The sequence below is a fragment of the Neopsephotus bourkii genome, unplaced genomic scaffold (assembly GCF_033783945.1).
Source record: "Neopsephotus bourkii isolate Nb327-2 ecotype Australia unplaced genomic scaffold, CSIRO-AGI_Nbou_v1 NB_832, whole genome shotgun sequence".
NCBI lineage: Eukaryota > Metazoa > Chordata > Aves > Psittaciformes > Psittacidae > Neopsephotus > Neopsephotus bourkii.
The window spans coordinates 89,031-116,391 of NW_026901328.1; the positions used below are offsets into that span (position 1 = coordinate 89,031).

The 27,361-nt window shown below is 42.2% G+C and overlaps 1 protein-coding gene across 1 annotated transcript; it reads left to right on the forward strand.

Moving 5' to 3' along the window:
* The first annotated feature begins 1,506 nt into the window (after nt 1-1,506).
* CMTM7 (CKLF like MARVEL transmembrane domain containing 7) lies at nt 1,507-27,095 on the forward strand. The gene is made up of 5 exons (XM_061355690.1): nt 1,507-1,777; nt 19,459-19,632; nt 22,438-22,536; nt 23,545-23,626; nt 23,982-27,095. Exons 1-5 carry the CDS (start codon nt 1,616-1,618, stop codon nt 23,993-23,995), a joined length of 531 nt encoding a protein of 176 aa, XP_061211674.1. The 5' UTR covers nt 1,507-1,615; the 3' UTR covers nt 23,996-27,095.
* Nucleotides 27,096-27,361: the final 266 nt, after the last annotated feature.

The following is a 27,361-nucleotide window of genomic DNA, read 5'->3' on the forward strand; positions in this document are numbered from 1 at the left end:
ACCTTTTATCATCATATGTGATGCTCTAAGCATGAAGTAAATAGCAGAACTGTAATAAAACTTCAACTTCAGCCATGGTTTAGACTGACTTTGTGCCAGTAGTTTATAGAAGACTTCTGGGTAGCAAACGACTGCTGCTCTGCTTGTATTACTTTAAAGGTATTTCTGTTTCACTGCACAGAACTCAGATTAGCAGGGCCCCAGCCGTATGCATACTTTCATAAGGAGTTAAGAACTATAGAAGCTGAATCAGTGTGTAAGAAAAAATGTATTTCTTAATAGGAAGTACAGAGGTTACTGGAATCTTTGTCTACAGGGCTTGCAAAAAATCCTGTAAGTGTGCATGGTTCTGAATTTGAACTGTAAGAACAAACCAGACCGCTCTTTCTCAGCAGCTAGCATTTTAGTGTTGTGGAGATAGCAAGTGTTGCTTTCATTATCTAATGGTATGACCTAAAATTTGGTGGGATGTGTAATATTTTTTATTGCAACTACTAGCAGGGTTCATAGAAGCCCAAAACTATGTTCTGCTTAGTTGATTACATACCATTACCCACACTGGCAAACCCTAGCTTGCTCATGTAAATTACTTACACTAGTCCCTTATTTGTGTTGGAGATCACCTGAAATTATCTGTCTTCCCTCATAAGCCACTGTTAATTCGCTGAAGGAGCTTTTAAATACTAAATATGAACAGAATGTGCATCCTAACTGCAGACCAGAGCAGCAGAAGCTGGGTTACTACTCTATTAAGTGTAACAGCAGCACATGCCCAACTTAGAGGCCCACTATTACCTCACTTGTAAAAAAGCGAACCCAATTATTTTTAAATTTGAGGAAATGTATAGCTTCCTTCCTGAGTTTTGTTAGTATCTCTGCATGATTTAATTCAAAAACTGGGGCTGAGACACTGGGACAATCGTTACAGTTTGCCTATTGCTGCTCATTTAATGCAAATGTTTTGGGTTTTTTTACGAGATCATGAATCAGATGGCTTGAGACTTTTTTTGTTGGTGAGAATAAACGCAGAGTGGGCAGAGGCCGATTGCAGCTGTACCTCCACAGTGAAGCACCGGAGCAACTCCCCTCCGACAACATCGCCGACAAACTTTGACACGCCGACGGAGTCTTCCACCGTTCGAGTAAAGCTACTGTGGTGGCTGGTTCGCTGCGGAGCTCCCCTCCCTCACCCACACGATGTACATAGAGCCGTCCTTCGCCCTGCTTGCAAACGTTCCCTCCGGCCTCTGTTTCCATGTCACCCGGCTGCAAATGGGGACGGCCCGGGAAGGTGCAGGGTGGGGAGTGCCGGGGCCGCCCCTTGCCCGCCAGAGCGGGGCTCCTGCTCCCAGCCGCCAGGCTGCGCCCCGGGCCCCGCTCCTACGACTGCGGCGGCGGCGTCCCACCCGAGATCTCCCCTGCGGTCTCCCCTCTGTCTCCCTTCGCCCTCACGCCCCGTGGCCCCTGCCCCGCGGCCCCACCAGGCGGGGAGCGCGGGGAGGTGCTGCGCTCCGCCCGGCCCCCGCCAGCCCCGCCGCCCGCCCCTTGCCGGCCCGTCCTGTCCCGTCTCCGTGTCCCGGGCTAGGCAGAGGCGAGGGGAGCGCGGGAGGGAGCAATGTCTCACGGGGCGCGAGTGATCCGAACCGGGGTGAGCAGCGCGGGTCCCGCTGCACCGCCGGGCTCCACCGCCGCCTCCTCCTCAGCGGGTTCGGACGCGGAGCTCATGGACGGCGCCTATTTCCGCTCCTGCGCCGGCATACTGAAAGTGGCCCAGATGGTAAGAGACGAGCGGGGCGGGGGACGGCCGTTGGGACCGTTTGGGCCGTTGGGAACCTCGGCGTTCGCGGGCGTCGCGCTGTTCGGCGCTGGGCGTTCCGTGTGGCAGCGGCTGTGGGGATGCCCGTCGGGGGTAGCTGGGGTCGCCGTTCGTTGCTGCATTGGCCGCGGCAGTTTTGCCTCTCGCTGCTCGCTGGAAGAAGGGAAATAAATCCAGGTTCCTCTGGCAAAACGAATCGTTACGGTCCGTCAGAAGTACGCCCTTCTGTTGAGACAAACCCATGTGAGCCCAGAGCGACGCCAGTTGTTCGAAGCACCAAGTGATACTACCTTGATAATGGTAGCTGGTGGCGATGGTGAGTATTAACAACTTTTTGCCATTAATAATAATGGTAACACCATGATGCAAAGGCGCATCGTGCTCCAGTGGAACACCTCATTCCCTAGCATGGGTGAGCTTTTGGAAGGAAGTGAGGCCAAGTGCCAGTGCAGGCACCTGCACTGATCTGGTAAGGGTGGGCACCATGGCTGTGGTCTTAGGCTGAGCTGGACACCAATAGTCCAGCTGGCTCCATGCCCTGTCTGTCAGAGACCTCAGATAGGGAGGGGTGTGGGAGACGTATAGCTGAAAAGCAGGAATTCCAAAGAAATGGATAGTAGAGGGCTGCCAGGACCCAAGCTGATGCCTTAACTTGACTCAATGCAGGAGATTTTGCTCCATCCAAATGCAAAGAGGATTAAGAGACGGATATTCTCTTCCTTGTTTCTATGGCACATAATTGTCTACAGAGTGCTTTGTCAGTTTAATTACAATAATGGCAGTGAATAATGACTAGGAAACAGCATGTAAGACAATGTGTAACAATACCTCCTCACATACATTCTCATTCTACAAAAACTTGCACTTTGATGACATTTTATGCTGGAGTTGTTGCCCAAAATCCATTTTTCTCATCTGCCTTTATTTGTCTAGTCATTTTTTTTAAACTTGTGTAACTTACTAACATCCAGACTCCTAAATTGACATTAGAAGTTAGGAATCATTCTCCTAGGTTACTGTGGAGTAATATAAATACAGTTTTTCTTTAAAAGCCACCCAGTTTCTTCCAGTTTATTAACAGCCATCAGCTGCCGTTAGAATTGAGCCTGTAGTATCTTTTTAGGAGACAAATTACATTCTTTTAAGCATGTGTCTACGTTGCAAATGAACACATAGTCCTAAAAGGGTAGACTTGTGCTTTGCTGATGAGGTATAAGTCTATTTACCTTTTGCTTTCACCACTGTGGAAAGAACAGTTCCTTTCATGAGCTAGAAATGCCTAGTCCTCTCTGCTCTCCACTGCTGTGGTGTCACTACAGCTATGACCTGTGACACAGCTATCACAGGCATGCATAATTGTGCTGAAATTTCAGGTTTTGGTGCACATATAGAATGTGTGTCTATAAATATTTTTTCTGTACTGTACGTAAATCTGTGTAATTTTGTGTAATGCTTCATGTGCTTTACATAAAGTAATATTTTATCAATGCTGTTCAATATAAAATTAATCAGAATTTAAGCTAGCAGCTTTCTATGGTAACTTTAATAGGAGTCAAAATAATGTAAATTAGTTCTCCTTAGGACTGTTTCATCTTCACCTTCCTAGATTTTTCTGCTTTCCAGCTTGCATGTAAATAACGTCATTAAGAATCACCTCAGGTATCTAGGGAACTTTTATCAAATTAAGTTCTTTTAATATGGCATCACAATAATGTCCTTTTCTCAAATAATTTCCTAAGAAAGCTAAATGTTTGTGCTGCAGTGGGTAGAAGTAATCAGGGTAGTTTAGTTCTAGATTAACTCCTGCACCCGGTAAAATACGTAGAGATAAATATTTTCACATCTCTCCTTTATCTCTTCTCAGGCAGTATTTCCACTGTATCCATGGGTCCATTTGTGTTAGCATTCAGTTCTTCTAGTAAGAAGTGTTTGCAGTATCTTTCTTTGAAAAGAACTCTATGCTAAATCTATAAACATTCCTGCGTTAATGTTAATGTGGCTGGTGGCACTGCAGTCTTGCTAAGAAGGAGAACCATTATGCTGGCAGGGGACAGCAGTAAAATCTTTTGGGTTAGAGCGACATCACATTAAACTGCATACTGGGCCTCTGAATGGCCGTGGTTTTGAAATGGGAGCATTACTGCTTCTGTTTTCTCTTTCTTCCTCAATGCCTTTGACCAAGAAGAAGGATGTGAGAGAGAACAAGAAAGAAGCATTTCATAATTTACTGTAATATTAAGGGCTGTTTGCAGTGTTTGCAAGCTAAAAAAATATCATTGTATGTGTATGTGCATGTGCATGAAATAATTCTAATAGATGACAACAATATGTTATGGAAATCACACAAAGGAAATGGAAGATACAGCTGTTGTTCTGTGCGAAAGACCATAACATAAGGACTGAAATTCAGCAGTCCTGGACAACATGAAGAGACGGTAAAGTGATCTGGTGATTACTGAGTTGTTGCTAATATCCAAATGTTAACAATGCTTTCTCTTTAAATCCTGAGTGCTGTGGTGTCTGGCATAGAATGAAATTAGGAAGTAAAACATGTTTCTTGCCTGTAAGCCTGCACTAATTCCTGGGTTTTGGTTGGTTGGTTGGTTGGTTGGTTGGGGGGGGCGTGTGTGTGTGTGTGTGTTAGAATTTCGTTAACCTTGCAAACATGCACTTTATGCACTGAGTGCCTGGGTTTCTAATGCTTTGGAGTGGTCTGTAAATATTTTGAAGATAAAATGCAGGAGAAAGCATAGATCTGTGACTTGTGTGTTTTACATGATAGTAAGACAGTTTGAAAGCTGTTTTACTAATGTTAGTAGGGGCTCCATTTTCAAACTTTGGTCTAAATTGACACTCTGGTTTTAACAGGAAGTTGTGAAGTATCTTCAACATCTAACCCACTTCACCTGGTTTAGCTTGATGGTGATTAATGTAGCTTTTGCCTTGTCTTCCTTTTTTTTTTATCCCCACCCTATTTTCTCCCTCTCCCCCTCCCACCCCACCCTTATTTTTTTGTATTTGCAGCTTTGCTAAGGTCTCATATTCACAGGGATACATGCAGGATCCCTGGTTGTGGCCACCTTGGTTCTACAGCAGCACTGTACTAAGTGTGTGAGTGGGTCTGTGTCAGTGTGCACAATACACTTACACCAGAGAAGTAAATAACTTTAATTTTGGCCAGCTTGACAAAATCAACGTATGTGATTGTCTTCAGTATGCCACCTAACCATGCTGATCTCTTTGAAACATGTTTGTTCTGTGTCTATGCTACTGCTGGTTAGTTTTATTGTAAGACTTTCTAGGAACATATGTTACTTACCTTGCAAGCTCTCCGTAGATGGGCTCCTTGTAGTCTTTGGGGCATTATGTGCCCTTAGAGACAGCAGTATGAATTTGCATTTGTATTGTCACCAGGGTGGCTCAAGTGGCAGTGTTCATAGGTTGAAGCAAGTCTGATCAGCAGAATTTCTTGTGGAGCCCTTATGTACCTTTTTCATTTTTACAGCTGAAGTCTCGAGGATGCCACAGACAGTGTACTGGACTAGGTCCTGCTTTCAGTACAGCCCATGTTTGACACTGGAGCCTACAGAGGTATCCCACCATCTTAGAAAGCTGGCTGGTAGGAATAGCTGTGATTGTATCACCTGTCCAGAGGGTCCAATGCAGAGATGTGTGTGACCAATACAAACTGAAAAGACAGAAGAAGTGTTGAGAGCTCATATGTAGAAGGAGAGCCAGCAGAGCACATGCTTATGTAGGTCTCTTGGGCTTCTCAAACTGTTCTTGGACATTTTTGCCTTTCTTTCGCCTCCTTCAGGTTGGGCAAAGCTAACTTGGACCACTGTTCAGACTGAAGGTGATTGTTCCCACAGTGACACTGTTGTTGCTGAGCAGACAATAGTTCTGGCACAGTAAGTACAGCCTCAGAATGCAGGGTGGTTGAAGCTAAAACCAGTGCTGATTCTTTCAGCTCAGAATGAACCAGGAAAGAGCAGATTCACCAGACAAAAAAAGAAGAAAATCAAAATTATCTTCTCAAGGCTGAAGAAAAAAATACACAAACAATTGCAAGGTAATAAAAAATAAACTCAATAAAATTTGACTTAACAACATCATTGTAACTTGTTAAAAATGCTAAGGTAATAGTTAAAGCTTTTCTGCTGAGTATCTGTAATTTCCTAAGCATGTCTTGACAAAAGCCATTACATATTTCACAAGCGAATGGTCAACTAGACAGTCTGTAATTATGAGTAGCTTTGAAGTGTGCTGAAACCTCTCTCTATTATTTGCATACTGACATACAGGTGAATAATAGTATTCAAGAGAATATTAATACATCTAAAACTGAAAACTGGAAAATGCTAGTAGTTAGATTTGCTGGAGCCACAATCAGTTTCTGGATTGGATGAGATGTTGGATGACAACACACAAATTTGCTGGAGAGCTGTATTCAGAGGAAGGTAAAATATGCAAAGAAAGCAAAACGTGTTAGTGGAAGAAAACAATAATTAATCAAAACCGTTGGTACAAGAAAAGAGAATTCATAAAAGCAGATGGTGCTTGGAATGATTTGAGAACTACTCAGATCCTCTAACTTGATCTTGGACCTGAAACACCTTTCTGTCTGTGGAGGTGATCGAAGTAAAATGTCTCATACTTCGCAGCAGCACATCAGTAATGCATGATTTTGCCTGTATAGCAATGCTGCTGCTCAGTCAGAAGAGAGGGATTCTGGTGATATGGAGAGGTGCTGAAACTGTAAGCCTGTCTCTGGGTGCTGTGCAGACTCTGCTCTCAACTTTCCCCTACTATCACTCTGTCTATAGTTCTTCCTAAGGAAAATAATGGCCAAAGTAGCAAGTGTGGTGAAAGTTCCTAGATGCTAACCTACAAAGCTTAGATTCAAAAGTTCTATGTTCTGCTTAACTTTTCATCTGGCTAATAGCAGAAAACATGAAAAATCATCATCATCATCATCATGGCTTGACTTCGCCATGATTTGGGAAGGGCTTTACCCACGCTTACTACAAGCGCGCTGATGACTAAAAAGGCCAATGTGGGATAGGCAAGTCCGGTTACAAAAAGCACAGCAGAAGGTCTCCTTGGGTGGAACAGGTGGGGCGCGATTCTTCCTGCGTTGTCTTTTCTCCTCGAGACTAGTTCTTCGTGAACTCTCAAAGGAGTCAGCGGCATTATGTATGGTGTGCCTCCAAGTCTCCCGATTGGAGGCCAAGGTGGACCACTGATGGTAGTCAATATGGCCAAGGCTAAGGTATTGTTTCAGGGAGTCCTTATATCTCTTCTTTAGGGCACCTCTCTTGCGGCTACCGGTGGCAAGTTCACCGTAAAACACGATCTTGGGGAGGCGGTGATCCTTCGTTCTAGAGACGTGCCGTGCCCAGCGCAGCTGCAATTTCAGCAATATGGCCTCGATGCTGGTGACCCCTGCCTGTTCGAGGACAGTGACATTAGACACATAGTCAGTCCAATGGATGTTTAGAGGCACTGTACGGAGGCAGCGCTGATGAAAGCGTTCCAGGAGTCGCAGGTGATGACAGTAGAGAAACATGAAAAATAATGTCATAAGAACTATCAGTGGTGTCATGACACATTATACAGAAAGTCTTGAGGCGTGCAGGAAGCATTTTATATTTGCAAATAAAACAATAATTGATGAAAACCATGCCAAGAATGTGCAGGTGTCTTCAGTCTGCAACTATGTGGTAGACTACTGGCAAAGCAATAAGAAATGGGCCATGCTTTTTTAGCAGTGAAGGTATTTTCAAGCCAAAGCCAGCGCTGTATGCTGTAGCTGCCAATTATTTTTGTTATTCTACTAGAAGCTGCAGTAAAAGGACCTTGCTTGACATGCTGAGCAAAGAGAGAAAAGATTATCTAAGGCTTAGGTGTCTTGAGAGTAACAAGGAGCACTTGAGTGAGGAATGTCCAAGAGTGGTAATTAAAACCGACAAGTCAGGGAAGTCCTGTTCCTTTTTGGCCAGTTGTGTTTTTTCTGTGCTCTGGGTGGCCATTTTACAGTTTCTGCCCAGGTATTTGATTAAGAGCTGGGGACAGACAGTGTGTTCTTTGTGTGTTAATCGCGGATCACTTGATGGTAAGTTGACAAAGTTTTATTTGATGAGACAAAACTCCACAAGGAAAACTTGATCAGTTTAATGAATTTTCCCTTTCTGTCTTGCCTCCATGCAGCCATTCTGAGCTGCACTGATGCAGCTGTTCACAAAGTTACACAATAAACCAAACCAGGGAACTGATGTGGTTTTACTTCAGCTCTCCTTCAGCTTTCTTTTTTCCGTAAGAGTTTTTAGAGAACAGTGCAGCCATAGAGACATTCAGCAAGAGCAAGTGTCTGGCACATAAGGGCAGGAACTACGTAAGACTGAAGTGGTTCCATGTGCTTCAAACCACAAGCTGAGAATGTAGTCCTTTTTCTCTTGGGCAAGGAAAGGTTTTGTATCATCTGTTTTAATTTATATCTCTTTTAACAAAAAAAGAGACTAGTAATTTTTCTGACATTGAAACTGCTCTAGAATGCTAAAAAATATCAGCTCCAGTACATTTTGTGAAAAGACAATTATATTCATTGCTAAGCACCAAAGAATCTGTTCTGAATGTGTCAGTGAAGGCTTTGTTTGTCTAAAAGAGGCTTCCTAAAAGCACGGAGTTGGAGCTACCTTTCCTTGCTCATTTGACCCATCTATTAGACTTTGTTGCAATACTTTCATTCATTAGCAACCTGAGCGCATGTAGTGCTCTTTGCTCAAAGGCAGTTGTATGGAGGAGGTTACTAACCAGGGTTAGCAAATACATTTTCTGAAACAAAAAAAAAAAAAAAAAAAGAAAAGGAAATGAAGCCTAGAAATTTACCACATCACCTGAGATGTGTTTGGCATGCTTGAAAGAGCAGAGTGAAGTACTGGCAGTGGTTTCTTGACACATTTGTTTTACAGGAAGTTGAATTTGCAAATGCCATTTAAAATCTTAATCAAGTGTACATGGTGTTCATGGACAATAAGATGTGGTGAAAAGCATGATTCTTACTGCTATGTGACTTTCCTTTAAGATGGCCAAGTGCTGGGTATTCCCTGTCTTCACTCTCTTGGGAGATGTGTCCCTTTGAAACTCTCCTGCCACAAAGAAACAGAAACCAGGGGATTCGTTCATGCCAAATGTGATCTCCATCTGCTCAAAGCCTGTAAGTGTTAAAGAGCATCTTGCCAAGCAACCTTCACTGGGTTCCAGGAGTGTAGCTGCTGGAATAATTTGCTGTCTCTCATCATGACCCTGTAAAGCCATGGCCATACCTCAGTAAGGGAAGTATACCTGACCATGAAGCTCTACTTAACAAAGTAATGCCCTGTGTTACTGGGATATTGTCCCCCAAAACCAGTGTTTGCTTACTATGAGTGTTTCCTCCCTTCCCTTCCCTGGGGAGTCCATGTGAGGTATTCACTCAGTACTGCGGCTGGGTTGTCTTCTTTGTGCCATTATCATGTCATGTGCACTGTGGCCTTGTCCTCCTATTTTGTGGTGAGGTGTAAAGTATACTGCAGCCAGAAATTTCTACTTTCTGTACACAGAAATCAAACTCTAAAACTGCTGTGATTTCCTTTCTCCCACCTGTGAGCTTACTCTCTTTTGCATAACTTGGATTCTTAAGGGATCATCATAACTGAAACAAATCCCGGCACAGTGATGCTCTCATGTGACAAATGTGTTAGTGAGTAAAGATGTGTAAGACTGGTCAAAATTAGGTGACTGCGGCTTCAATGCCAAAGCAAATATAGCTGGCTCTTCTTGCAACAATAGCAGCAGCTGCAGCACTTATGGCTTCCTCTCCTGAGAACAGCTTCACGTAAGGAAAATGGAAGTGTGATGATGACAAGATTGAGAAGCTTCTTCAAGGGGGAATTGTCTTAGAATGGTTTTGGTGGTTTGTTTTTTATTTAAAAAGAGAGCCATTAGTGAGTTCAAAATAGAAGTACTGACTGCTGGGAGAGAATTCTGCTCTTAATCTCAGACAACCACCAGCAGCTGCAGAACTATAGAACAACTTAGCATACTTCCCTGTAAGTCTGTAATTGCACTCTGGAAAGACCACTTCAAGAGTTCCCTTATCCGTTTGGGAAAAACAGAGTCCCCAGTTGCTGCTTGTCACCCGCTGGCTGATTGAGCCTTTTGTAGATAGCTTGAGTCAAGCTTCCTAGTACACACAGGAGTGCTGTTCCAGTGTATTTAAGAGCCCTGCCAGTCTCCAGGCAGACACTGAAAGCTGTCAGCTGCAACAGTGCCACTGGGGAATCTTATCTGTTCTCATTTTCCCCCCTCATTCATTGCCCTTCACTTCTCTGGCACCTCACCAAGCATTAAGTGTTTGCACTTAGAAAAGGTCATTCTTCTGTGTGCTAAGGCCCATTCTGATCCAGCAGCCAAGCTGTGATGATGCCTGTTGTTCTGGAAATTGTCATGATGTTAGCATTTTTGGGAACTCACACCTGTTTTTACCTGATAATCATTATGATGTGCTAGTGCAGCTACCAACATGGTCTTCAGCAATATAAACAGGCCCTCCTTCGACTCAAGGAGATCTTGCTCAAGGCTCCCTTGGCATGGTTAACAAAGCCATTGCTGTAGATGACAGATACAAACTTTTTAACTGCTGTCTGCAACTGCCAGATGTTAATGTGGTGTTCTCTGGGGCATGGGGAGCTATGGCAGGTGTTAACTGTAGATTTTAATCAGTCAAGCAATAAATGTCTCAGACAGTGAGAACAGGTTGTGTTGTGAGTGGCATCTGTAAGGGCAAGTGGTGAACAGATTGCCTGCTGAGGGTTAGCAGCCGTAGGCACTGGGAGGTTAAGAGGTATTTCCTTATCAGTAACAGTTTCCAGGAAGATGAGATTGCATATGCTTTTTATTTCTTGTGCATCTAGATTGACAGTTTACTGGAATGATCATTGCCATGAGGAGCTGGTTTGTGTTATGTGTTCATATTTGAGTTTTAAGTACCTGTATGCTGTTAGATATGTAGATATGTGTATGTTAGATATGTATTGGATGTCCATGTCAAGGGGCGAACTTTGCAGCTTGCTGTGCAAAGTTGGTGGGTATTTGTTAGTAATAAGCACTGTTTATCCTGGGCTCAAGCAGTCAGCCAGTCTGAGCCGGGTTTGGCTGGGCAGCCAATGTGGGCTCCTTCTCCGTAGGTGGCATTACCATGCGTGGTTGGTAAATCCATATTTAGACAACCATGAACTTTATCTACAACAGCTCTATAGTTTGCAATTAGGGATTAAGCTCTTTGTAGATTGTATATTACTGATAATACGGGGCTTTTCTGACTGTTTGAAGGGCAAACAATACTGACAACCCAAACAATGTACCTGAGAACTGTTCAGAGTAGTGGTTTTAGAGGTGCCTTGCTCCTACAAGCTCTTCTTCCCAGCTAACTTAAAGGAAGTATGGTTGGTGAGGTGGCCATCTACCTGTCCCAAGGAGGGCTCCCTCTCCAGACCCAGGGCTCGTGAGCTCTATTGCTGCTTTTGCAGTAGCAACCTTGAAGGACAAAGTTCTCAAGCAATGTTTACATACCTTAGCTGTCTTTGTACTTCCATGAGCATGTATATTCCTGTACATCGTTATTGGATTCCTTTCTGCTATCAAAAGCCATTATTTTGCCATTCCTTAAGGCATCTAAGACCTCTTAATTTTTAGGTTCTCTCAAACTCACTTTTGTTGGCCAGTGGTTCTCTTCTCCTCTTGGTCTTTTTCTTGCCTCAGAAGCATGTTGTGTGCTTGAGGCAGTCTTTCTCCATTTACACAAACCTACTCACACTATGAAGTGTCTTCTGTCATTCTGCATGACTTTTGGGTTTACCAGACCAAAAGAGCTGTTAACATGGCTCTCCAAGAGGATCTAGATGTTGGAAGATCTGCCTTGCAAAGAAGAGAAGTTAACAGTTACAGCTTATCATGCAATTTCTGAACATGCTTGCAAAGTACAGGTGTCTCCTGGGTTTGTCTAGACGAGCACCTCCAGTCATTACAGGTGTCTAGAAGGAGAGTTACAGTATCACAAGGGTTGGAAGGAACCCCAGGAGGTCATCTGGTCCAACCCCCCTGCCAAGGCAGGGCCACCCAGACCAGATTACACAGGAATGTGTTCAGGTGGGTGTTGAATGTCTCCAGAGAGGGAGACTCCACAACCTCCCTGGGCAACCTGTTCCAGGGCTCGCCACCCTCAGTATAAAGAAGTTCCTCCTCATGTTCAGGTGGAACTTCCCATGTGTTAGTTTATGGCCATTGCTTCTTGTCCTGTCACTGGGCACCAGTGAAAAGTGCCTGGCACCATCCTTCTGGCACCCATCCTTGAGATACTTATGTGTATTAGTGAGATCCCGTCTCAGTCTGTTTTTCTCAAGACTAAACAGGCCCACCTCCTTCAATCTCTCTTCGTAAGGGAAATGCTCCAGGCCCCTCATCATCTTTGTTGTCCTTTACTGGATCCTCTCTAGTAGCTCCTTGTCTTCCTTGTGCTGAGGAGCCCAGAACTGGACACAGCACTCCAGATGTGGCCTCACCAGGGTCAAGTAGAGGGGGAAGATCACCTCCCTTGACCTGCTGGCCACATGCCTGCAAACCAGAAAGCAGCTGTGTTTGCCAGAGTTAAAACCCTGATAGGGCATTTGCAGCATTTAGAATCCTGTTCCTGTCATTTGCAGACATGGTAATAGTCAGCTATGCCATTAATATTGTGTTGCAATGATTCTCATGTGTTTTGGGAATTGTTTGTGACATGGCTATGGCACTTGTGCAATATTACTCAATTATCACTTAGGTTGCTGCAGTATTTTGAGTATTGCATCTTTTATGTAGATACGAAAAACTGATAATGCTTTTACAGTTGAAATGTTTTAAATGTAAGTTGATTCAAGTAGGGTTTTTTTTATGAATTCACTAACTGATGAGAATATAGTGTACTCTTTGCCATGTGACTGTAAAATCTTTGCTTTCACTTAATGACACAGAGGATTGTATGGTGCCTTTCAGTGCACCTTTCAGGCAGCTGTGAGACTGAAGTAGTGCGGTAGTTAAGATGGCAGTGGTTGGACTGAAATATCACATACACTGTGTAGGTAGGCAGGACTTAACTGTATCTAATCAGTACAAAGAATTGCCTTTTTAATGACCATGCTAACACCCTGTAACGAGGGCTCTTCAATAATGTCATTCATCTGCTAGCTTGGTGATTACCCCACATATGTTTCTACCTCTGACTGAGGACTGTGCCTGAGCAGACAGATAATTTCTTATTAATAAATAAAGAATACCACTTGCTTGTACTTAGAACTGTCCTCTTATCTGAGTCATAGAGGGTCTGAATAAGATTATTTTGCCTTTTGTCACCCTCCCCCATTTTTATCTTCAATCAATGCCCTGTGGACAGTGATGCACAAGAGAAGTCACCTATCAGAGGCCAGGCAGCCTCTGTATTTTAGCTGAGCAGCCAGACAAGAAGGAAATTTGCTGAGATGCAGGGGCTGAGAGATTATTGTGCAACCAAAATCTGACTGCTTCACAGAGCCATGCACTTGGAGGCAGCTGATTCAACCTGTCATTAGTGAAGTTTTAAATGGGCTGGGGTTTTTATCTTCTTTTTCTAAAGGGGGTTTGGCGGTTATAGCTGATTTTTCCAATGCCACCCTGAAAGAAGGAAATCTCAATTACAGCAGCAGTCAATGCTGTTGCTTTAATTAGCCAAACCAGTATTGCATGAACTACACTTCACTCATCTTTCTGTTTTGGGAAGCTGTTAAACAAAAAAGTTCTATTCTGTCCAGAAATATGAATGTATTACACCTCACTGTGTTGAGGTGTAATATTCAGGTATGTACAGCTGCAGTCAGTGACACTTCTCCAGGGCGTGGTTATCCTGATAGGCTTGCTTAGGAAAAGCAAGTGGAAAATTCTACTTACTGTCTTGGCTGGTGTCACAAGCTGGAAACTTTGACTTTTATTTCATTCAAATGCAAAAAGCATTTAGCTGTTATTATACTGTGGGGTTTTTTTTAAAGGCTGTGGTAAAACTGGATGAGAGTCAGTGCTTTGCTCCAGATCTGCAGACACAGTTTGTGTACTGTTGCTTGCACTAGAGCTTGTATAGGTTTTAAGAATAGAAATCAACCATTTTTTCATCATTTTCATGGCCCTCCTCCTTTCAGATTCAGGGAGAGGGATGTTAAAACAGTACAAAGGTTCATCAGTGCTTCAGCAAGTGCAATGGGGAAGCTCTCTTATTAATACTGTTTTAAAGAATCTAGGGAAACAAAAAAGCTGTTTCTAGGGAGTTAAAGAGAAGAACAGACAGGAAAGCACTCTCAGGTATTGCCTACTACCAAGTGGAGACTGGTAAACCAGAGCTGCTGCCTGCAGTCTCTGTACAGGTCTAGTGATGTGCTGAACCGTGTTCCCTGGCCTTTTTCCTCTGAATGGTGCTAATTTTTAGTTAGCTCATTTCAGCACATATCTGGATGCAAGGCAATGGAAAAGAGAGGTAGGAAACATTCGATAAGTTAATGGTAGAATTATGGTGCATTTGCATGTATAGAGGAAAATCTGAATGGAAGAGAATGAGACATACAAAGCAGAAGAATGTGGACTGTAATGTAGGGAAAGAAGAGGAAAGGGGAATAAAGAGCAGAAAGGAGACACTGGAGACAAAAAGTCATAGTACAGCTTCTTATCGGAGTGTAGCAGACAGGAGTGCAGTCAAGAAAGAAAAAATACTCTGACAAATGCAAGAATGTGGTTTTACACTGCATGATAAAATAATTCAATAAAACGATAATGCAGCCCTGGGTAGATTATACATGCTGATGTGTGTGTCACAGTATTATGGTGAATCTTTGAGGTAAGAGTTATAGTGTTTCTCTAGAACTGGGCGCCTTGAAGCTATTTTGCTTCTTATCGACATTATCTTCCCTCCCTGCTGTTTAGCTGGCATTTCACATCTTTTTTTCTATACAGAAAAGAAAATGATTATCCATAGTTAATAGTTACACAATCAGACAGCAGTTTCAGCCTGTCAGTTCAGTATATGATTGTGGGGTTTGCAAACACGATGTTCAGTTCCTTTGTGCAATAAAGATTTGTAATGTTTTTTTGTACTACGGCAGCAGCTGGAAATCCCAGGCTAGGAATGAGCTACCCACAGTGGGTTAACCCCAGTCAGCAGCCAAATACACCGAGCCTCTCACTCCCTCCCTTCTCCTGAAGGATGGGGAGAAAATAGAAGGAAGGCAAAAAAGACCCATGGATTGAGATAATGACAATTTTGTGAAGAAAGCAAAAGCTGCACATACCAGTAAGGCAAAACCAGGAATTCATTCACTTCTCCCCAGTGGCAGGCAAGTGTTGCCACTTCATGGAAAACAGGACCTCAGCATGTGTAATGATCACTTGGGAAGACAAATGTCGTAGCTTTGAACATTTCCCCTTTTCTTGAGCTTTTATCAGTGAACATGACCACATATAGTCTGGAATATCCCTTTGGTCACTTGGAGACTGCTGTCTTGGCTGTGTCCCTTCCAAGCTTCTCACTCTCTTGCGAACCTACTTGCTTTGAGATGAGGGAGGGAGGAGAAAGCAAGCCTTGGTGCTGTGCAAGTGCCGCTCAGCAGCAGCCAAAAGATTGATGTGTTATCAACACTGTTTTAACCACAAATGCAAAGCAGAGTGACATGTGAGCAGCTGTGAAGGCTGTTAAGTTTATCCCAACAACACCCAGTACATCCCCACTGTATGGGGTGTTGTACAGGCACAGTGGGAAACGGTCACCCTTATTTCTCAGTCATTAATAGAGATGCAAAAGAACAGATGGATATGGGTGAGTGATAATGTGTGATACAGAACAGTCAAGAATGGTCAAGAGCATGAATTGTAAAGCATCCTTAGCATTAAAGATTATTGCAATATCTTGTGCATTGTGGGGGTTTTGTGGCACATGATAACAAAGCCTGTTGTAAATAAATAAGTGACAGTTATTAGGGAATAAATGGCAATTCCCAATTTTACGGTGAGCCAGGGCTGTCATTGTTTGTTTTGTGTAGTGTAATGGGAACAAATCAATGAAAAAGCAGCCCTCAAAGACTAACCTTTTTCTACTGTGTTAGTTCACACTATGAAGGAAAACAGTCACCTTGACCTAGATGTGTGTTAGTGGTGGTCAACATCTTTGCCGTATTTTACATATCTGAAGTGTTTTGAAGGTGAAAAAATTTTGTGCAATGCATGTGAAGTCTTTATTAGTTGTCATTTAGCAAATGGGGGAGCTGAAGCAGCAAAATCCATGATTCACTGAAGTTCAAACAGTAAGATGGTTACAAAACTGGGGTCAGAATTTAAGAGCCGGTGACATTCAATTACTCCCTTGTGTCGGTGTTTGTAGAAATGTGTCTGTAATGCTCAGAGCATTAGGCTTTCCTTTAGAGTAGGTTCTTGTCAGTATTGGAGATCATGCTGGATTTATGTTTGTGCAGGTAGCTGTGTCTGAGGAGCATTTAGCTCTCTCCAAATGCTGCAAAACAATTAAGTACTGGCAATAAAGCCAGAGTGTTATTTATTGCATCCATTAGAGCAGGACAGTAGAAAAAAGATAATACAAAGCACTTGCACAAATTGATTCCTGAGTTATAAAATCATTCTGCTGTCTGACAAACTACAGCTTTCTACCACATGGTCAGAAAATGCTTAGTGGTGCCAGCTGGCCTGTGGACACAGAGAGCAAAACAAGTCCTTTCTTGTGTTATGGTTCCTTCATTACCCTCAGGGCACTAGTGTGGGCAATTGTATCTGTAATCTCTTGACTGGTGGGCATGCACTTCTGCTTGCCCCTTCCTTGGAGCTGCTTTAAACTTGCTGGCACATGGTGGATGGTCTTGCACCCTCAGCAGTTTGTAGATGACAAGAAAGAGTAAACTGTGTTTTGTTTTTGATAGAGCTGTGCTCACTACAAAATGGAATGGAGTTTAGGCTTGAGAGCTTATGTCAGTGCTATTCAAGAGCCAACATTTTCCACAGGCATGTTGCAGAGGATGTGGTTGCCTTGCCTCCAGCTCAAAATAGAGAAGAGAATGCAGGCTCTTACCATCTTCCCTTTATGATGCCTGTTCCATCTGGTAAGGTCTTGAGTACCTCCTGGCAATTGCTGACTGCCTTTAGCTCACATTGACTTCATTGTGCCATAGTTTCAGCATTCCTAAACACAATTCGTGACTCACTTCAAATATCTCGTCCAAGGGGAAGTCAAGAAGTGGATTAGTTTAAGCCAACTGATTTCTGGGAAACAGAGTAAATACTTCATTTAAATCAAAAATCCCTCCCTGGAGATGATTGATGCTTGTTTTGCTTTTCAGCAATGAGAAAACACATAGATATTAGTGTCCTGCAATGTGACCCTCACCCCTTTTGTAATGCAGGTCTGAAGCCTGGGTATATTTTGTGGAGTACATTCAAATATTCTAATGAGTCTGACCATCACTCGACCTGTACTTCTGGTCTGACTGGCTTGCTGGCTGTGGGATGCATGTCTGCTGCTCTCACAGTCTGTGAAGTACTGTATTGAAATGGAAGTGGCAGTGCCCTGATTTTTCCATGCCTCTAGTTTTTATTTGCAAGATGTATTAACCTGCTCCCCTGAGCATGGATACATAAAGAACACTCATAATATTTGATCATTTTAGTGGTTTGCCGTTCATTTCTCTCCTATCTCTCTCTCTGTGTGCTACAAACTGACTTCTAAGATATATGTTGAACTGTATCCCAGACAGTTACATATTAATCATTTAATCTTTCAAGTTCTCTGGGAGCATTCTGGGAATTCTTGGTGGAAAAATCCCAAGTCATCACCCAGTATATCATGATAAACCAGTATCTGGTGAAGGAACTTTGGTATTTGTCGCTTTTAAAGGACAAATAATATTATGTGGTTCTATTTCCTACATTTGTTAGTGTTCTTTTTCAACAGCTGAGTTTTAATTTCAGACTGTACCTGCTAGCCATGCAGGCAATATAGTGGCAAACATGGTATAGCTTTATATAAAGTTGTTGATATGGTCCTGTGAAATAGCATTATGTGCCTCTGATCAGAGTGCCCTCTTTAGAAATTGCACATCAATCTCATGTTGTGAAATGTGTGCCAAGAAAGGAAATCTGTGAAAGGCATACCATCTCTTGCCATGCAGTGATTTCTCCCTACTTGTGTGTTGAAGCACATATAAGAACAAGGAAGGGATGTTCTTTACTAATTGGTTTTGGAATTAATTGTAAAGTACATCTGAAATGGAAAGCACATTTGTTCACATCCACCTTTCTACCCTGTTCTTAGTAGCTGAGCAGATTCTTCACTGACTACTTTGGTACCTTGTATCTTCTTATTTCTTCTTGTGAAATTTTTTACGTGTGTATAGAGCTTTCAGTTGCCCTTGAGGTTGCCGATGTTTGGCCTATCCACATAGAACTGAGCAAGTGAAACCTAGTTAACATTACAACAGGGAAAATCTAGGCTATGTCGTTTGAGTGTTGGGTTTGGGTTTTTTTTCCTTTTAATCTTAAGGAAATTATTCCAATAATGGATGTAATTGGTTATGAGTTTGAAATATGAGTATGCAGGACAGGATGGTGCAGTCTTGAAGTACCAGCTTCCTCAGACAGTTTTTTAATATCTTAGCAAAACAGTTAAAATGTGAATCACTACTGCTTCTGGCTGGCTTTGGGTGACTAAAAATTACAGTGGCTGAAAGCACTGACAGTCTCTAGTAAGAAAATATTTGGGTATATGCTGAGTCGATTCATTTTTATCACCATGGCTAGCCAGGCTGGAGAAGCAGGAAGATCAGTAAAACAAACAAGTAGATTTAGATTATAAAGTGAAATGAAATAGCTTCTGTGCTTTGCAAGCTTGAAACAGAAAGAAGATACACAATAATGCTGTATGTTTTTTTGTGACAGTGCTAAAGTATCAAAACTTTATAGCTATTGTATTGGGGGGGGGAGATGAATTAATCAGCTCCTCCAAATGTTTATGTTATTTGCCCTCATACTACTTTGTAGTCTGCTTATTCTCCTTCTCACTAGGTGGTAGAAAAGGAAGGGTAAAACTGTTAATTTAGTTGCATCCAGGTCCTCTGAATTTGCATGTGAATAATCTGACTAACTGGCAGTAAAGGTGCCTGTGGCCAGGGGCACTTTCATTTTCACAGCTTTCAGTGATTTCCTTCTGAAAGTCGGTGAGGTTTAGATGCATCAGCCATTGGTACAACTGCAGGCATTCAATGCTGCTTCTCTGAGACTTCTTCAGGTTGGATTCTTCAGACTGAAACTGCTGCTTTCCTTCTAGCAGTTGGCTCTTTTCCCCACTCTTACTGGTTGTTATAGCTCATTTTAACAGCAATTTTTAAAACATTATTACCATACTCCTTTCTGCTCCATTTTGTTGGGACCTTCCAGTTTACATTAGATATTTGTCTTCTCTTTCTAAGTGCCATTTTATTGCATTTAAAATCACCTTCATGGCCCCCTGAGGCACCATTGTAAAAATCTTTAATGTGCCTTTTGTCTTTCAGATCTCACTGGTGGTTGGATTTATCAGTGTGAATAATTCTCCATGGACAGATTACAGCGTGTACAGCTACTTTCAGATTGTGACCATGTGCGACTTGGTTATGATTTTGTTCTTCTACGTTATCCATATCTTCAGAATCTACAAGAAGCTCACTTGCGTTAGCTGGCCACTTGCGGTAAGCCACTTAGATGGTCTGGGTTCCTTGCCTCTCTGGGTTGATGGCTTGATTACTTAGTCCATTTACTTGTGCTATAACACAATGATAGGCTGTCTTCCACATCATTCTTTTTTGTCTTTGATGCAAATCCTTTTGTTGCTTTTGTTATTAATATTCAGTTGAGCACATGCTGCAATTGTTATTTTTTTAAGCCGATTTGGATCTGATCCTGCCCTCCTTTACACAGATATCAACACAGATTTACTCCAGGAAAAGCAATAGTGTTATTCTGAGGCAATTGAAAAGAAGCTACTGATTATCAAGCCTTCAGCAGATGGGTCCTAGCTCAGATTATTTACAGTAGCTAAGAGATTGATAGAGTCAACTAAATCATAGCATTAGAATACTAAATCATAATTAGAATTAGCATTCATGTACTACATCCTGTCCCAAAATAAAGTCTGTGAGTGCTATGTAAGTCAAGTGTGTCTCTTTTTTATATGGTTTTAGGTAACCTAAACAATAGCAAGAAATAGGAGCCTCAGCCTGATTTCCATAGCCTGGGTATTCCTGGGATATCCTGCAGGATATTCCTACCTCGTTCCCCCATTTCCCCTGCACATCCATCTCTCACATCTTAGCAGAGAACTAACAAGCAGCACAGAAAATGTGAGTCCTGAACTTCTTCAGTAGCTTTGGGTCAGGTCAGGTAACAGAAAACAGTCCTGCCTCCTAGTGTGGGATAACAGATTTTAATAACCCCATAGAATATGTCTCCCTTATGTGCATAATAACATGTCAGTTCCACAGAGGAAGGACCAAAGGGGTGGGGAAAGCCAACTGGAGAGATATAGAGGGGTTTTGAAACCCAGGAAGTGGTTGCATGGTGTTTAATGGAAGCTGCATAAGCTGTTTACAAATCTAAGAGAATTGTTTGTCCGTCCATCCACTGCTACCTAGAGGGAAATACTAATTTTCTTTTTAGCCGAAGAATATGGATATACTTGCACCCCTTCTTATTTTCTTAAATGTGTACCACCACTATCTGTCTCTAGAAAGTACTTCTTTATTTAGAGATAATACAGATGCAGGGATTGAAATCTGCGATGAACGACAGCTTTGGAAAGCAGCATTTAACATGTGCATTGCTGTAACAGGACTATGCAAAGGCTGTTTTTGTTTCTTGTTGTGTGTTTAATCATTCCTAAATGTTCCAGAGTCACTAGTGAGTTTGAGGCTTTGCAGTTTTGGGCTACTCAGCTTCAGATAGCTTTATGGAATGTGATGCTTGAGCACTGCTTTTCTTTTACAACCAGCCTCCCTTTCAGTCACATATATATCTTTAGAACAGGATAGAAAGACCTGTAAGAGCCTCTGGGAAATTACAGCTAGTGTTTGGCAGAGTTTCCTGACAGGGTCTCCACATTGCAGTCAGGAGTGTTATCTGCAGTAGTTAAAGTTGCAGTTGTTCAAAAGGTTGTTCATCACTGACAGCTTTTAAAACTGGGAAGTATTTCTCCAGAGGGGCACTCTCCCAGTCATGCCAGCAGCTGGTTCTCCACCTAATTTTGCCTTTGAGGTTCTTTTGCACCTTTGCCCAACCCTCGGATTCCTCTAAAATAATGGCCTGTGTACACTGTACACTGTGTTATTTGGTGTCTCTAAGGAGGCAATGGCATGCCTAAATTGCCTGCTACCTGGTGGAGAAGCCTCCTTACAAAAATAATTTATTCTAGCAAAAGCAAGAGTTGAGATCTTACTTACCTGAAACAAAGTCACAAATGAGGAAAGTAAGTTGCAGTCTCAGAGCCTAATTTATGGCAAAGATCCTTCTCAGTTGTTTATAAACACCTGAGCAGAGGGAAATCGTGCTATAGTATTTCCTTGGACAATTTCCTTTCGGAACTGTTTTCGCTCTCATTTGTTTAGGGACAGAATCTCTCCTCTCCCTTATACATGGCATTTGCTTGGCTCATGCTGGTGGTGCAATGCAGATAAAGGAAGCACTCCTGCTCATCCCACCATGCAAAAGAAGCAACCCATGTTGAGTTTGCAAACACCCATATTGGTTGCTGTAAGCTTTGTGAGGGTTCATAATCCAAATCCATAGATAACTCTTGTTTATAACAAGGTAAAATTGACTCCTGGACTGATACTTGTCACACTAGAGAGGAGCTTACACGTGGTGCCTCAGTGGTCTCTCAGGAAAGACCATGGCATCATGTTTTACTGCAGCCACCCTTGCAGACTTAGGAGCCTGGGTGCTGGTTATGAGTATCTGTGTAGTTGTGCTTGTCATGGCTTCCCTTCTGCTTCCAGTCTTGGTTGATGTAAGCTGCTAGTAAATCCAGCAGTAGATCCACTGGTTACTTTCTAAGGTTATCAGAAGTAGGAGCATTTGGTTTTCCACTTTAGCTCTTTATTGCCATTTCATATAGGCTATAGAAATATGCTGTTAAGGCTTCTGCCTTCCTCCAGAACTGGCTCAAGGTGTGTACTTGATGCTTCACCCTCAGTAATGTACCATGTTGAATTTAAAGGATTGCATCCATACCAGTAAGATCTTATTCCAGTGACATTAGTAGACCTGAAGATTGATCTTTTTTTTTTTAACAGAAATTCAGTATGGTACAAAGTCCACTCACAAGGTGTGTTTCTCTCTCCGCTCCCTCTCTCACTCCTTTTCCCTCTTTTTCTTCTTTTGACTGATGTTTTGTCCTCTGGGTTTGAATAACCTCTGCCAACTTGTTTTCATTCTGAGGCATATCAAAATGCTTTCCTAATCAGCTTCCCTTCTGATGCAGGCTGTGCTTGTCTTTACAGGAGTTTCTTCATTATCTAATTGGTACAATTCTGCTTCTCATTGCATCGATTGTAGCAGCATCCAAGAGCTACAATTTGACTGGACTTGTGGCTGGAGCGGTAAGACTGACACTTTTTTGGTTGCCATATGTATTAAGTAGGACATTGGAAATCTATTACTTGTAATATAATTTTCTTACAGACTTGCCTTGCTTGTGTCTTGGTTGGGTGAACTACCTTCTAGTTCAGTTCAGTGAACGCTCTGTAGCTCAATGCCAACAAAAACATTTTGTTGTGGGACTCCAGACTCACCACTAAAGTGGGTATTTGTCCTGTCAGAGAGTTAAAACCAAAAGCCCTCTACTTTAACTCATAGGAACTAATGTGTTTAGGGAGAGAATTAAAACAATTCAGTTTTGACAAATGGCTGTTGCAGCAGCTAGAAGTTACGGAAAAGATTTCACCCCAATCTTCAGCTTCTGACACCTCCTGCTCCTGAGCAAAGCCTTGTTCAAGATCATTTCTCCTGAGCTAAAAGCCACTGGCGTTCTGGGCTAACTTACTGAAAGATACTCTCTGCCTCTGCTGGCTTTAGAGAGAGAGGCATGACTTTTGAATGTGGGCAGCAGTATTTTGACAGCAGCATTTTCACAGCAGCAAGACCTGAAATACAGCCCCTCCAGAATAAAGAATTGCTTTCAGAAACTTAGTCCTGATGATGTAAATGGACTAGAAGACTTGTTTTACCTGACTTGTTTACTTGGCAGATGGCAGGGAAAGACTTGTTTGAATGGGGCAGTAAAAGAACCGTAATCAAAGGTGTGAGAAGAAGTCTTTATTGCAGAACCCAGAAGTCTACAAGGGGAGACTATGCTGCTGCCCAGCTTCTTCTCCCCCCTTGTATAAGACCCTCCATCTCTTTCTGTTGATATTTTGATAAGACGTAACTGCTTATTACAGTACAGAAATGCTTATATTTTTATTATATTGGCAGAATAGAGTGAAAAAAAATCACATTTTGAGACAGCTAACATTGTAAAATACATAGCTGGATATAGAGGAGTGTCCATACATTCATGGAATATGTGTCATCTAATGCATTTGTGGTTTGTTTGTTTTCTCCTCCAGACTTTCGGGTTCCTAGCTACCATCCTTTGTGTTTTAAGCATATGGTCTTCCTACAAGGTTTCGTGCATCACACAGTCAACCAGTAAGTATCAAACTTCGTAACTGCAGGAATGCTTCCCAAAATGAATATTTATACTTTCTGACACAGGGCTGTGTCTACCTGGAAGGATTTATTAACATCCTGTTGCTTGTAACTCAAAATTACTCACAAAATAATAATTCCATATTTTCTGTCAACACAGACATATTATCACAACTACTGACAGCTGTTAACTAATTACAAGGGCAAAATAACTTGCTTCTAGCAAGTGGTGAATGTACCAGTGCTTCCTCTTCTCCCTCTCCCACCCCCTACCAAAAGGTTTCCTGTGTGTTCTTTAGTCAAGTAGATTAATTTGTTTGTGGCAACACAAGTGACACTGTCTTCCTTTTCAAAGATGCATCTGTATGACTTCATCACTGTAAGACGTCTGCCTTATGAAACAGGATACCGAAGAGGAGCGGCCACTACTGAGGAAAGAGCATAGGTATTTTGTTACTAGCCTGGACAGCCAGTAGCTTTTGAAGACCTACCTGAATACCTATGCAAAAGAATGTTGTGAACCAAAGTCTTTTTGCTCTCTCTGCTCCCCCCCCCCCCAAAGAAGTTTATAATGGAGAAACCTGCTTTTTATGAGCATTACATAGAAAGACAATTTCTGTCTCACAAGCTGGGCTGTGGTCACTTCCAGCTATTTGCAGTAAGTGCCTTTAAAACTCCTCTGGATAATCATTTGGTTCTCCTTTCAGAGGAGATTTGTGATTTCCTCCATCTGTTTATAGAAGGGAAATCCTGCAAATTCCTACCTGATTCTTAACCCCCAAGGATGATTTGTTTAACAAAGGAACTGCTACAAACTGATCTGTGCCTGCATAAGCTGACCCAAGGCTTTGTTACCTCTTTGTATGAGAACTGTGGACTTTTTCTAACATCAGCCAACATCAGAAATTATGAACTGCAACTTGGATACATCACTGCGAACAGTGCCTCCTAAGCCCAGTAGGACGTGATGAAGTCAGTTTTTTTCCCCATGAAGTTTTACAGGTTATTAACAATCAAAGATTATTCTTACAAACTTCCCTCTGCAAAATACAGAAAAATACATATCCAGGAATATGTGTTTAATGTTTTGTGGGATATTTTTTTTTTTTTTTAGTTTTCAAATACATGTTTGTAAATGGGTATGTGAAAGACCTGTTCTGTAGAAAATATCTGTGCATCTCCTATAGATTATTCTCTTTGGAGTCTAACTGTTTATGAAAAGCCCATTGTGAGTGGAGCAATGTGCTTCTTTCTCTCTCTTACACGTGGTTTGTCCCTTCCTCTGCCTCTACTGGGATCTGTGCTTTTGGAGACTGCCCAGAACCTGGACAGGTAGAACAGTTTGGTCCAACCCGGTATTGCCTTGAAGTTCTGTGTAACTTCAAGGCTGAGATAATGCCTTCTTGGCACCTTTGTCTTTCTCTCCTTCTGCAGTCCATCTCTGGTGACCTGGAAGTTCTTTGTAGGAAAAAGGGAAGCACAGGCTCCTTGTCCTTTGTGTTTTGCCTTTCATGTCTAGCTGTGAAGTAGAACTTGTAAGTGGGTCTCTTCTGACAGGACAACTGCATGATGGTGCAGCAGGCTTCTACAAAAAGTAGGATTCATACAATTTACCAGGTCCAGTCTGTCGGAAAAAAAAGCATTTTCTGCCCTACACTGCATTTTCCTGTTTGTCAGAAATTCTGTGCAATTTAATGGTCCTCTCAGAAAATGCTTTTTGTGCCTCATTGCTGTTTGTTGTCACCTGATTATTTTTTTTTCTCTCATCCTAATATATCTATCTTTACTTTGATTTTTTTCTTTACTCTTTGACAAAAAACCTCAAAACTGGCCAACTGGTAAAGTGTCAAAAAATTTGAGTAACTCAGTAGTAACTGAGTAGATAACCTAGATGGGTATGGATCCCCCTCTTCACAGTGCATAGTTGCTGTGGTTCTTCTTGCTGTTCCTTTTCATAAGTGCCCTATTTACAGCAACACAGAGCAGGAAACAATTTGAAAGCACAGAAGTCTGCCGTTTGTGGATGAAAACATATATTCATTCCAAGATAAACTGCTTTGACATTAATATAGAGGATTATTCAAATAAAACCAAGTAATAGGCACTTACTTATGTTATTGATTTCATATTGACTATTTTTTATTCCTTTAAAATGTCCAACTTTGGCCTGCTTTTCTGTCCCATCCCTTCAGATGATGTATTTTGTGTTTGATCAGAAATTATTTACTTTTTTCTTCTAATTGACCTGAAGTGAGTATGCCTCATAGGTGTTCTGGCTTAAAAGAAGAGACATCCTTTTCACCTAGCAATCTGCTGTCAGCAGTCAGTGATAGTTCAGGCTTCCTTGCCCTGCCAGTACAAGACTGGTCCAAAGGATGTACATGACCCAGGACTTCATTTTGAGTACTTTCAGTGACAGTAACAGCAGAAGGTACACACACATATATCTCTAGATGCATTTTTTTGCAACAGGGGTTCTTGAGCACAAGTTCTCCTGCCAAGACTGACTTGAATTAACTAAAGTTTTTAGAAACCAGTGCTCTGGCTTTAATTTGAACTGACATAGTAGATATTTAAGGATAGTACCTCCTCTATTCCCCCAGAGAAAAGAGCTTTATTTCTCTTTCACCTCCTGAGATATCACCTCAGATAGGCAGTAGGCATCTTCCTACAAGCTTTAACCCCTCTTAGCAATCCTTGGGAAACTAGTGTTTTTCTACACAGCGTGAATGCAGCTGAGACCTCAGAGCTGCTGTGGCAGTGTGGATAAGTGCCTGCTAAGGACTGGAGCTGGAGCCTGAGCTTGCTCTGAAGAACAGTCTGGAATCATGCCCCCTCTCCTGTCACTACACTAGCATCTCTTTTTCAGCCTCTCACATCAATCTGGCACTTGTCACAAAGTGGGGGGCGAAAAATAGGGGGAATTTCATGCTGTTTGATAACCAAAGAATCTTTGAACTATGCTCTGTGATCATCCAAATATGTTTTGCTGCAAGTGCACTTGTTTATACTGAATCAAGATAAGTAAGTTCCCTTTCAGGGTTTGTGCCTATTGATAGGCCTAAGGTATGCCTGCAGCTGTAGCTGTTACAACAGACAGGGCTGAGTCCATAGACGCATCAGATGCTTTTAATGTGGAATGCTTTTGGGCTGGAAAACTGGCATCTATGCTGCCAAAATTTCCTCGCTTCCTTGTAAAGCTTCCTTGTGAAACAAGCCTACCAAAAAAAGCCCAGGTTTTGCTGGTATCACCAGCTCTGCCAGGGGTCTTCGAATGGCAGCTCCATCTGGCACGGACTTTGGCACCTCACTACTGTAGCTCTGCCAGCAAAAGTGTTTTAAGTTTCCTTCAGTGTCAATCTTTCTCTGAAAGCTCCATCTGTCTGCAGCTTTGTGAAATACGGGATTCCAGCTGTTTTAGAAATAAACTATGGTTGCAATTGGGATGGTGTGACAGCTTTGAGAATCACATTGTTGTCTTGCTCATTTTTGTCCTTCCTCTACTAGAGCAGTGACTTTCTAAGGAGTGTCAGAATACATCCTGTAACTGTAGAATGAGAGACAGGAGCCACCGAAAAACTGTCGCCTTGCCTTTGTGTTTTGATGTACTCATCTCTGACTATCCTGCCCAAAGGTCTTCCATCTTCTTCAGCTCCAAGATGAGTGTAGCATACGCTTTGAGCCAACACAGGTAGGGTTTTGGGTTCAGTTTTACTGAAAATCAAAATCTAAATA

Bases quoted from the DNA above. Each gene is read 5' to 3' on its own strand.
- CMTM7 (XM_061355690.1), top strand. From the start codon at position 1,616: ATGTCTCACGGGGCGCGAGTGATCCGAACCGGGGTGAGCAGCGCGGGT. The intron at 1,778-19,458 runs GTAAGAGACGAG...TTTGTCTTTCAG, and splicing joins TACTGAAAGTGGCCCAGATG to ATCTCACTGGTGGTTGGATT. The intron at 22,537-23,544 runs GTAAGACTGACA...TTTCTCCTCCAG, and splicing joins CTGGACTTGTGGCTGGAGCG to ACTTTCGGGTTCCTAGCTAC.